The sequence below is a fragment of the Alosa pseudoharengus genome, unplaced genomic scaffold (genome assembly GCF_046254945.1).
Source record: "Alosa pseudoharengus isolate Yale_2024_CS ecotype anadromous, Long Island Sound unplaced genomic scaffold, YU_APseudo_1.1 YU_APseudo_1.1_scf_19, whole genome shotgun sequence".
NCBI classification, from domain to species: Eukaryota; Metazoa; Chordata; class Actinopteri; order Clupeiformes; family Clupeidae; genus Alosa; species Alosa pseudoharengus.
In genome coordinates, this window is record NW_027468657.1 from 15,071,096 (window position 1) to 15,083,294 (window position 12,199).

At 41.9% G+C, this 12,199-nt stretch overlaps 1 protein-coding gene across 1 annotated transcript; it reads left to right on the forward strand.

Moving 5' to 3' along the window:
• Positions 1–563: 563 nt before the first annotated feature.
• LOC143133088 (glycerophosphocholine cholinephosphodiesterase ENPP6-like) lies at positions 564–5,008 on the forward strand. Its single transcript, XM_076292879.1, has 8 exons — positions 564–804; positions 905–1,084; positions 1,432–1,543; positions 1,878–2,019; positions 2,436–2,606; positions 2,812–2,949; positions 3,809–3,923; positions 4,469–5,008. The coding sequence occupies exons 1-8, from the start codon at positions 579–581 to the stop codon at positions 4,687–4,689; spliced, it is 1,305 nt and encodes a 434-aa protein (XP_076148994.1). The 5' UTR covers positions 564–578; the 3' UTR covers positions 4,690–5,008.
• Positions 5,009–12,199: the final 7,191 nt, after the last annotated feature.

Sequence of the window (12,199 nt, forward strand, 5' to 3'; positions counted from 1 at the left end):
GTCTACATAAACATGGCAAATTTGGTCTGAGGCAACACCCCCATCATCCCTTTAGCCATAATTAAACTTTACCCCCCCCCCCCCCTCTTAGCACCTCCAAAGGCATCCTCTTCTCGTAGGGTGGCTCCACAAGGGCTCATATCAGAAGGGGACAGCCATGGAGCAAACAAGCAGACACGGTCTGTCCTGTGCTTAGATTAGAAGTCCAGGAGTAATCGCCATAGCCTCTGTAGATACAGTTCACAGAGTCATCACCGTGGACACGTCATTCTTCTCAGCCACTGTCTACATCATGACTTACTGATTTATGCTGACCGTACCACCTACCTGGTATATATGCTATGCCTTTTTGACAGTCAGGGAGTCGCGTCTTGATCCTAAACTTGTGGTGGCTCCCTGCAGGGTTTAGTTTGTGCTGAAATAAAACGTCAGCTCCAAGACTTTCTTTTCCTGATCTTCTTTCCTCGTTTGCATCAGAATCATCTAGAGGACCCACATTTATTTCCCTCATCAGATAGACTGAACATATGAGCCACCTGTTGCTGTAATTAGCATTTAGTCATCCCGGTGGAGTCATCATGACATACACCGGCACTGCTTTTATGTTACTGAGCATCTTAAGCTCCTACAATGCCAGTGGCAAACTTTTAGTTTTTCTAATTGATGGACTCCGTTATGACTACCTCAATAATCTGGACAATTTGCCTGGGTTCCGACAGATTGTGGAAAACGGAGTGAAAGTGGATTACATGACTCCAGAATTCCCCAGTCTGTCTTATCCAAACTACTACTCACTCATGACAGGTAAGGATTCTAAAGCGCAGAGGCAAAGACTTATACAAATAGTAAAAAAAAAAAAAACTTCCAGTCTTGCCTGGGGATTTCATATTTTCCCTTTCATCAGGCCGGAACACTGAAGTGCACCAGATGACTGGGAACTACATGTGGGACGTGGACTCGGATACGGAATTCCTGCTGGGCACCAACGCAGACAGCCGCTTGCCTCTGTGGTGGGACGGAGCAGAGCCGATCTGGGTGACCATGGAGAAACTGGGCAAGAGGGTCTACATGTACTACTGGCCAGGTCAGTGCACTGAGCTCTGCTGGGCAAGAGGGTCTACATGTACTACTGGCCAGGTCAGTGCACTGAGCTCTGCTGGGCAAGAGGGTCTACATGTACTACTGGCCAGGTCAGTGCACTGAGCTCTGCTGGGCAAGAGGGTCTACATGTACTACTGGCCAGGTCAGTGCACTGAGCTCTGCTGGTGGAGACATGATCCATCACGGCTGAGATTAGAGTACAGGCAAAGTGTCCCATCATGATTAAGTTGTAATAAGTTATAAACATTCCCAGAGTAATCACATCTCTTTAACAAATCCTTACTGTAGCACTTGCATGTCTTTATGTGGGGTATGAAAATTATGTTTCAGGGTGTGAAGTCGAGATTCTAGGAGTGAGACCATCTCTCTGTGAACCGTACCAACCAAACGCAAATGAAGGGAACTTGACAGATGCCATGGAACGTGCCCTTGACGCGCTAAAGTACTGTGTTCTATCTTGGTTCATATGATCCAATCTTTAATGTGCCAATATGCTGAATATTATTTTTTACATTCCACTTATTCCACATTCCATGCAAAACAAAAAAGGCATTCTCAAACTTATTGTCATTATACTTTTGGGTATGATAGCTCAACGAAACACATATGTTCATATTTTTTTTATGGCTAGCACATCGCAAAACATGATAAAGGTATGATCTTATCAGTGTCCACATGATTTCACATGGCAGGCTGGCAGACAGAGTTTGCTACTATGTGCAGTAATTCCTATCAGCCTGAAAATGTTGCTGAACTGGCTCGTGTGTTTGCTTTAGTGATGGCCAAGCTGACATGGCTGCCGTGTATTATCAGAGGGTGGACGCAGTGGGTCATTTATTTGGGCCTCATTCACTTCAGACCGCAGGAACGGTTCTTGGTCTGGATGGCGCCATGCAATTTCTCAACCAAAGGATCATGGTGAGAATCCCATATTGTGTATCCCAGTTATGAATGCACAGTATTATTGGTACAATATCAGCATCAGCAGATACATTAATTGGCTATCAAATTAGGATTGTGCTTACAATTATTTGAAAATGTCAAATACCATTTATAGAAAATATTTAATTCTAGAACAGGAAATAAATAAGGAAATAAAAAAAAAAGATTTGTAACACACATGTATCGACATTGGCAATTGGCCAAAATGAGTTTGGAAATATCAGCAGATATCCAATATCGTGCATCCTTAATTCCAGTCACATATCCTTGTATTCTGACACATCTACACAATACTGAAATGATCTCAGATTGATGCAGATTTAAGCAAGATGCAAAAATGAAAGAAGCTAAACTGACACATGCACTAATGCATATTGGGGGTCGTGTTGCAGGACAAAAACATGAGCAGCGACCTGAACATCGTCATGTTCTCTGATCACGGCATGTCTGAGATCACAAACCTCATTGAGCTGGACAAACACATCAACCTGTCTGATGTCATCAAGGTGCTGGACATTGGTCCTGTCGTGAGCCTGTGGCCCAAACAAGAAAAGTTTAAAGAGGTGAGATCCTCTTTTTGGCTGTATTCACATTTACAACTCATGATGACAGAAAGGTGTGAACAATAATAAAAGTGTCTCCATGTTATTTGTTTTTCTGTTTCCTACAACCATTATCTATCTGCTATTTTTATGTCCATAATTCATGTTTCCTACAACCATTATCTATCTGCTATTTTTATGTTCATAATTCCTCCCCTCACCCCAGATATTCACTGCTCTTAGTGCTGTGGAACATATGACAACCTACCGCATAAGTGACATCCCTGATCGATTCCATTACAAGCAAGGGAGGTTTGTTTCAACTCTGACCCTTGTAGCCAAACCAGGCTGGATCATCACTCCTGTAAGTTATTATTGTACCGTTGTCTGAGTGTTCATTTAAAGGGGAACTTGGCAACTATTTCAACGTAATAAACCCATTTAGAAATCATTTGGATGGTTAAATGACCTGTTCCGGTGAAAATGGTGACTTTCCCCGATGCGCCCGATGCGCCTAGCGTCCTCAGGCGGAAAACCAACCTTGCAACATTGAGACTACCATCCCGGAAAGAGAAGTGAGAAACAAGAAACTCGTTTTAAGTCGTGTTTCTTACCTTGTCCATCCACATAGTTCTGCCAAACTTATGCTAACCGTTCGCTAGCTTGTAAACAAATCCATGTGCTTTATCGTTACCTTTTCCCATATTGAAATAGCATAATGTGCAACTTCTCCAGCAGAGGGGGAAATCCTGCCAAGTTTCCCCTTTAATGTAATTTAACTAATTAGTTAACTGTCCTGATTTCTGTCCTCATACTTCACTACTTATCAAAGTGGAGAAACAGGCTCAACTCAGCACTGTTCTAACTGTGTGTGTGTGTGTGTGTCTGTGTGTGTGTGGAAATGAATAATAAGGAAATACATTATGTAAAGACAAAGGTGGGAATGTGGGGAACTCCAGGAATGAGGAAACTATAGGCATCTACAGTATACGCCCAGTTATGTTAGTCAAAACTATTTAACCATGATAATTAGGTCCGGTGCAAAACTGCTTTTGATTGCAAGTTAAAGTTGCTTGTTTGTTTGCATGCTGTAGCATCGTCATGGTTGGGACTCTCTATTCACACATTTATGTGTAGTCAAAAATATACAATAGAGTCTTCTGTCTTTCTGTCTTCTTACTTGAATTCAGTATATTTTTGCTCATTAAGTTACTTTTTTTCAGACCATATCAGCCCTGCCTTTCCAGCCAAATGCCACGGGAGGCAGGAAATATGGAGCACATGGCTACGACAATGAACTTGTTGAGATGAGAGGGTTCTTTGTAGCAAAAGGGCCAGGTAAGGGACTCGGGACTCTGAAACCAATGTTGCCATTGCTTCTCTAAAAAGTTCACTTCTCTTCACAGCACTTCACTTCACTTCACAAGATTAGTTACATTCCTCTTTGTCACTCTCTCAGCATAAACCCATATCATAATAAGGAAGATATACAGTTCTCTTTTGATGCTCTTTAGTAAAGTACAAAGCCAACAGCAAAGTTGGTGAAAACCAATGCAAAGAATGTTGTGCAAGCACAAGGGTTTTCAACTAGTGGTACGCAGCCCACTGGTGATCTATGAAAGCATTGCTGGTGGCCCCTAACCATGCATTAACTAATGTAACCTCCTTCCACTGCGGGGATCACTACAGTATGTTCTATTCAGGTCCTTAGGTTGCCTCCTTAGCCAGAGTAATGGTTAAGGGGTCACAGTAATCTTAAACATGTGATCCCATAAAACCATAAAATGAACCATGAAATCAGCACCTATTTTAGCTTGCAAAATGAAAAATAAGACCAATAGTTCTTTTTGTCAAGCTGATAATTCAGTTTTTTTGTTCAACAGATTTCAAAAGCAACTTCAGTGCTGGACCAATCAGATCCGTAGATGCCTATAACGTCATGTGTCATACCCTTGGGATTGATCCGCTCCCCAATAATGGCTCATTCGACCGCGTGAGGGCCATGCTGAGAGAGCCGTCCAGTACAGCGGTCCTAGTAACCCAGCACAGCTGTCTCCTGGTCTTGATAGGACTGTTTATATGTGTACATGTGTCACCTTACTGAAATCCATCCCCATTACGTTTTACCTGCATTTACCTCAATGCCACACTGACAATAGTAAACGAGCCTGAAAAGAATGCAATGTGCATCTACTGCCTGAATTTTGGGTCAACGATACACGGGACACCGAAACACCGGGGCACATGAAATTTAGTGGGTATGTAGCCCCACTAGACTTTTACGGAAAAAAATTGTAAACGGAAAAAAATTGTTTGGTCCCTGGGGGCCAAACCCCCCCCATCCCATGAGGACCCCAACGATTGGCCTACCTTTCCTTCTCAAACTACGTTGAAATTGCATCTTTAACAGCCCAATTTTCAAAATTTCTATGAAGCCCTCGGCACACACACACAGAAGCGCACAATGTTCATAAGCCCTGCGGAGCCCTGCGGAGCCCTGCGGAGCTGTGCGCGCGAGCGGCTGCTGTGTCCGAGGACGAGGGCCGGGCACTGGGCCAGGGCGTGTGGGTGCTCATGTTCCTGCACGCTCCCGGTTCGGTGAGGGCTGTGTGGCATGTGGGCATCTACAAAGGATCATGGTGGGAAGTTTTAGTCTCTCTCTCTCCTCCAAGACCTATAGGCTGTTGTAAGGAGCTAAATTAAATTAAATTAAATTCTAACTGCATGCTTGTCATTAATAGCATTTAGGCCTTCAAAACGTGTTTATGGAGTGTGATGTAGCTGCCTTTCTAAACATATTGGATACACTTCATTATAGGCCTAAGGAAGCAGCAGTGGAAAATGAAGGGCAGCCATACCGCTTCCAAGACATTGTGTATGAAGTGTAGGCACCACGTTTTAAGGTGCTACATGAACTTAATAGCCTATCCAAAGTTCTGACTGCTTTCTTTTAAGATACTTTAAGATTTTTACTTAAGTTATATGCTTATAGATTACTTTTACTTTTAATGAAGTCATTTTCTAATCAAATATTTGTACTTCTGTGTGTGTGAGTTTCGGATACTTTATACAACTCTGGTTGTGACACAAAAGGTCCCTCAGGTTTAATAAAGTATTTCTTATCTTATTTCTCATCTCATGCTAGAGCACTGTACCATGGAGACACATTGACACTCCCTGATGTGTTGCTTTGCTCCAAACTGAAAGGCAGTCTGTCACTCCACCTAGTCGGCCTGTTTAAAGAGGAAACATGACAACTCAACCCTACAGACAAACTCTGAATGTAGATGTCAGTCAACTACTAAACTAAAGCCTTTACTGTTGGACACCATGACATACACCTGCATTGCTGTTATCTTACTGAGCATCATAAGCTCCTACAATGCCAAACTTTGGCAAACTTTTAGTTTTTCTAATTGATGGACTCCGCTATGACTTCCTCAATAATCTGGACAATTTGCCTGGGTTCTGACAGATTGTGGAAAATGGAGTGAAAGTGGATTACATGACTCCAGAGTTCCCCAGTCTGTCATATCCAAACTACTACTCACTCATGACAGGTAAAGACTATTCCGTAATTTCCTGTTACTTATAGCTAACTTGAGAATGCATTTTTTTTCATTCTTCTTTAGGATAAAATGAGATTCTGATTTATTGAGCTATCGGCGGCTGTGGTTACAGTAATACATGGTTTTGTTTTTTTAATTTGCATAAAACATTGTCCAGCAGTTTATACAGTTTATACGGCTAATACACAGGAAATTACTGTATTCTACTGTAGGAGGTGAAGAATTAAAGGTGCCATGTGAAGTTTTTAAAAAAATATGCAAAACATCGAACAATTACTGTACCTAAGTATGCAGTGTCATACATCTCTAACAAATCACACCGTTTGAAAATCAGTAGAAAATTGAGCAAGTTATGGTTATTTAAAAAGTATGCACCATTGAAACACAATGTTATGAGTGAGCGAGCTGACTGTGGTGGTGATTAGCCGCCAGGTGTGGACATTGACCTCCATTGGCCAGCAGCATGGACGAGACATCTATCCTTTATTATGTATATGATAGGGCCTGAGAGTGACTTTCTTCTTCAGTTAGTTTTTTTTTTTTTGCAAACGGACTGCTTACCACCATCTGCTGGACTGAAGTGTGATGGCAAGTGTACCCTGTAGCCTCGTTCTGGCCGCCGGGTGAATAAGGCGAATTAGACAGAAGGAAGTATTTGTAGCTGCCTCCAACACACGTGAATCACGACAATACTCCACATCATGACATACCCTATACCATATCTCACAATTGGTATGGGGTACTTTCCATAAGATCATCTCTCAATGTAAGTCAAACCAGCTAATAGGCTAACTGAAATAAAACCATCCCAATCTCTAAGTATGTTGAAGGGTATGTAATGACGTGGGGTCATGTGATGATGGGCATGTGATGATGTGTATAGTACCCTGGATCCATGAAATAACTGGCCTTTAAAAATAAAAATCTGCCTGCTTCTATGGGAATTTAACATAGAGGTATGAATACTTATGCACCTAGGGTATTTTAATAAAGAACATTTATCTATTTACGATACATTATTTATTCACAAAGACAATTGGTGGGATTTTTCCTCATGGAATAGAATAGAATAGAATTCTTTAATGTCATTGCACAGAATACAACGGAATTGGATGGCTGTTCTCTTGGTGCTTATAGATTAAAAAAAATAGAGTTCTAAAATAATATAAGACAATACAAAACATACATGTCCAGCTGTTCACAGACAGACCCCCTCTCTACCCTCCCATTATCCCCACATACATTCACATACATTCTCCAGTGCATGTGACAGTGAGGTAGAATGGGAAAAGTGCAAAAAGTGCATACAGTCTGACACACAGAGGGGCTCAGTCTCTAAGTGACCGTGTGTGAGGGTGACTGGAAGTGTTCAGTGTCCGTATTGCGGTGGGGTAAAAACTGTTTTTGAATCTGTTTGTGTGTGTTTTGATGGACATGAAGCGTTTGCAACATATGATGACCGGGGTGTGAGGGGAGATCTGCAGATCTGGTGAGACAGCGGGAACTGAAGATGTCCTGCAGGGAAGGCAGTGCACAGCTGGTGATTTTTTGGGCGGTATTGATAATTCTTTGTACGGCATTCTTGTCCGCTGCTGAGCAGCTGGTATACCAGGTGGAAATGTAGTAGGCCAGCACACTTTCAATGGAGCAGCGGTAGAAGGACACCAGCAGTTTCTCCTCCAGGTGATGGGTGGGGGTGCAGCCGTAAGTGTAGAGAGAATACAGCAGGGGACTCAATACACAGCCTTGGGGGGAGCTAGTGCTGAGTGTGAGTTGGGATGAGCTGTGTTGGCCTATTCTCATTGTTTGAGGTCGGTTGGTCAGGAAGTCCATAATCCATTGGCAGATGGATGAGGAGAGTCCCAGGTTGGTGAGTTTGGTGACAAGTCTTTCTGGAATTATGGTGTTAAATGCAGAGCTGAAGTCTACAAAGACCATCCTCACATAGCTCCCCTGGTGTTAAAGGTGGGACAGTTCACTGTGGAGAGCAGTGCTGATGGCATCTTCTGTAGACCTTCTTGCTCTGTATGCAAACTGGTGTGGATCAATGGTGGGTGGGAGGCTGGCTAGGATTTTTAATTAAGGCATTAAGATCCATTTGCAAAAGATACTTTTTTTTATCCCTCTTTTTAGTCAACTTTAGCATGGGGCTGAATACTTTTTATAGGCACTGTAGACTTTAGACTGCGCTTTAGACCATCATGATAGAGCACTAATTTATACCCAGGAGCTTCCATGTCTTTTATTTCACCAGGCCGATACACTGAAGTGCACCAGATGACTTCGAACAAGATGTGGGACATGGACTCGAATATGGAATTCATTATTGGCGACGAATTATTCCAATATAGCAACTTGTCTCTGTGGTGGGACGGAGCAGAGCCAATCTGGGTGACCATGGAGAAACTGGGCAAGAGGGTCTACATGTACTACTGGCCAGGTCAGTGCACTGAGCTCTGCTGGGCAAGAGGGTCTACATGTACTACTGGCCAGGTCAGTGCACTGAGCTCTGCTGGGCAAGAGGGTCTACATGTACTACTGGCCAGGTCAGTGCACTGAGCTCTGCTGGTGGAGACATGATCCATCATGGCTGAGATTAGAGTACAGGCAAAGTGTCCCATCATGATTAAGTTGTAATAAGTATTTTTTATGATTCTAAAATTAATTCATGGACTCCTCATTATGTATGAAATTTACTTTCAAAGTGATAAACCAGCAGTTAGAGCATTATTTATATATATAATATATTATATATATAATATTATATAATATTTGTATAGTTATTGTGCAGTGGTGCAAACTCAATCACCTTCAACTAAACACTTCAAAGACCAAGGAGATGGTGGTGGATTTCCGCAGGTCTAAGCCCGCTCTGCTACCAGTCTCCATTGATGGGGTCAATGTGGAGGTGGTAAGCACCTACAAGTATCTGGGTCTCCACCTGGACAATAAACTGGACTGGTCAGCCAACACTGATGCACTCTACAAGAAAGGACAGAGCAGGCTGTACTTCCTGAGGAGGCTGCGGACACAATTCATGTGTGTGCAGCAAGCTCCTCAGGATGTTCTATCAGTCTGTTGTGGCCAGCGCCCTTTTCTATGCAGTGGTATGCTGGGGAGGAAGCACAAAGAAGAAGGATGCTGGGCGACTTGACCAGCTGGTAAAGATGGCTGGCTCTGTAGTGGGAGCTGAACTGGAGTGCATCACTTCAATATCTGACAAAAGGACCCTAAACAAACTGATCAACATCTTGGACAATGAATGTCATCCACTCTACAACACTATCAAAAACCAAAAGAGCTTGATCAGCTGGAGACTTTGCTCACTGACAGCATGGAATAATCTTCAATGTAACATGAAAATTAACTCTCTACTTTCCTATAATGAATTAAAATCTGTCATCACAAACCTTCCTATGTCAAATTGTATCTTTTTAAGTAAATGTTATTTTATTATTGTTATTTTATTATTAATATTTAATATTTTTTTATTTTCCCCTTTTCTCCTCTATAATGTTCTTGTTTACCACACAATTACTATACTATATCACTTGTTATTTCATTGTACTGTAATCTTGGCTTCACTGCTGGAAATGAGTACTACCCTCAATAACCCTAGGTTGAACAGTTGAAATCATTTATGACAGACAAATAGACCATCACAATAAGAGCAAATACTGTATTTAATTCTAGTACAGTAAAGATCCGTAGAGGAAATAAAAATTGGATTTGTAACACAAATGAATCGGCATTGGCAATTGGCCAAAATAAGTTTGAAAATATTGGCAGAAATGAATGAAGCAAGACGCAAAAATGAAAGAAGCTAAACTGACACATGCACTAATGCATATTGGGGGTTGTGTTGCAGGCAAAAAACATGAGCAATGTCCTGAACGTCGTCCTGTTCTCTGATCACGGCATGTTAGAGATCACAAACCTCATTGAACTGGACACATTAACTTGTCCGATGTCATCAAGGTGCTGGAAGTTGGTCCTGTCGTGAGCCTGTGGCCCAAACAAGAAGAGGTGAGATCCTCTTTTTGGCTGTATTCTCATTTACAACTCATAGTGAGAGAATGGTGTGAACGTAATAAAGATCTCTCCATATTTGTATTCCTGTTTCCTACACCATTAACTGCTATTTTTATGTGCATAATATTCATTTGGATACTCCCCCCCCCCCCCCCCCCCCCCCAAGATATTCACTGCTCTTAGTGCAGTGGAAAATATGACAACATGCCGCAGAAGTGACATCCCTGATCGATTCCATTACAAGGAAAGGAGGTTTGTTTCAACTCTGATCCTTGTAGCCAAACCAGGCACGGTCATCACTGCTGTAAGTTTCTTTGAGTGTTCATTTAATGTAATTTAATTACTGTAACTAATGAATTGATTAACTGTCCTTATTTCTGTCCTCATACTTCACTTCACTTCTTACCAAAGGGGAGAAACAGGCTGAACTTAGTACTACTGTCTGTGTGTGTAAATAAATAATAAGGATATACATTATGGAAAGACAGAGGTGGGAAAAGGGGAATGAGGAAACTAAGTAGGCCCAATTTTAGTTAAAACTATTTAAACCTTGCATTATGATCATTTAATCAGTTGCGAAACTGGTGTTGATGGCAAGTGAAATATGCTTGTTTGTTTGCAAAATGCCTGTAAAGTTATTCCTCATGGTTAGGAGGTCTCTCTATTCACACATTCACGTGTAGGCTAGTCATGCTCCTGTTCCTTCTAAAACATACAAAAACATACATACTGTTAGCATTTTGCAATGTTTTTCTATGTCTTTTTTACTTGAATTCAGTATCTTTTTGCTTATTAAAGGTTGTATCAGCGATGGCGGGGTAACATCACTTCTGTTGACGTTCAAACAAAACAGAGAGCTAGCTCGCTACTCCCTCCCCCTCCCTCCCATGCAATTGAAACCCTCCTGAACGGGCATCGCGTCGGTTATTGGTTGGAACACTTTATTTTGCCTTTGAGTGGTTGGCAAGTAAGGGATAATGTATAGAACGCCGGTCATTACTGGGAAAATAAGTCCCGACAGGGCGAACCGGACCCCGACGCGCAGTCCCCTGAAGGGACTTATTTTCCCAGTAATGACCGGCGTTCTATACATTATCCCGCTGATTAGGCCTACACGGCTACTTGCCAAAAGGAAATAATAAACTCCACACGATATGACTTTAGCATACATAGCCTAGCCTATTTGTTACCGTTCATCGTGGCATTTGCTGAGAAACAAATAGGCTAGTTCGCATCAACACACGCTGAATTAATTTAAATCAAACATTCTTTAGAACACAGCTGATCAACCGTCTGCTTTCACTTTTGAATGAAGTTCCAGTCCTTGCGTAGTGATATGAAAGACGTATCAGAAGCACAAAACCCGTTGCCATTGACAGCGGTAATTATAGACCCTTTCAAGAGAGTTCCATTATCAGCATCATAGTTGGCCCCACAAGGCGTCCGTTTTAACATTCCATATGTTATCTTAATGCAGAGGAAGTAGATTGGGAACCAAATAGAACGTTCAAGCATTGTTTTTGTTTTGATTGTGGAAAGGGTCTATATGTTTGCAGCGGTAATTACACGAAAACATTTATAACAAGTGTTATTACACGGCTCTTCACAAGGCAAGTATAACGCTCCATTGGCTTTAATTTCCCAAAGTTCTACGGTAAAATATTTTCATGTAGGCTAATTACCGCTGCAAACATATAATTACCGCTGTCAATGGCAATGGGTTTTGTGCTGCTGATTTAAATTTTTTCATATCACTCCGCAAGTAGTCCGGTCACTTCTTGCATTGGAACTTCATTCAAAAGTGAAAGCAGACGGTTGATCAGCTGTGTTCTAAAGAATGTTTGATTCAGGTTCAGCGTGTGTTGCGAACTATTTGTTTCTCAGCAAAAGCCACGACGAAACGGTAACAAACTAGATGTACCGCAGAGCGGTACAAAATATGACCGCCGCCCAGTCCAGCACATTTTTTCCACAAAAAGAAATCACGCTGAAAGGCCTATATGATTCTAACTG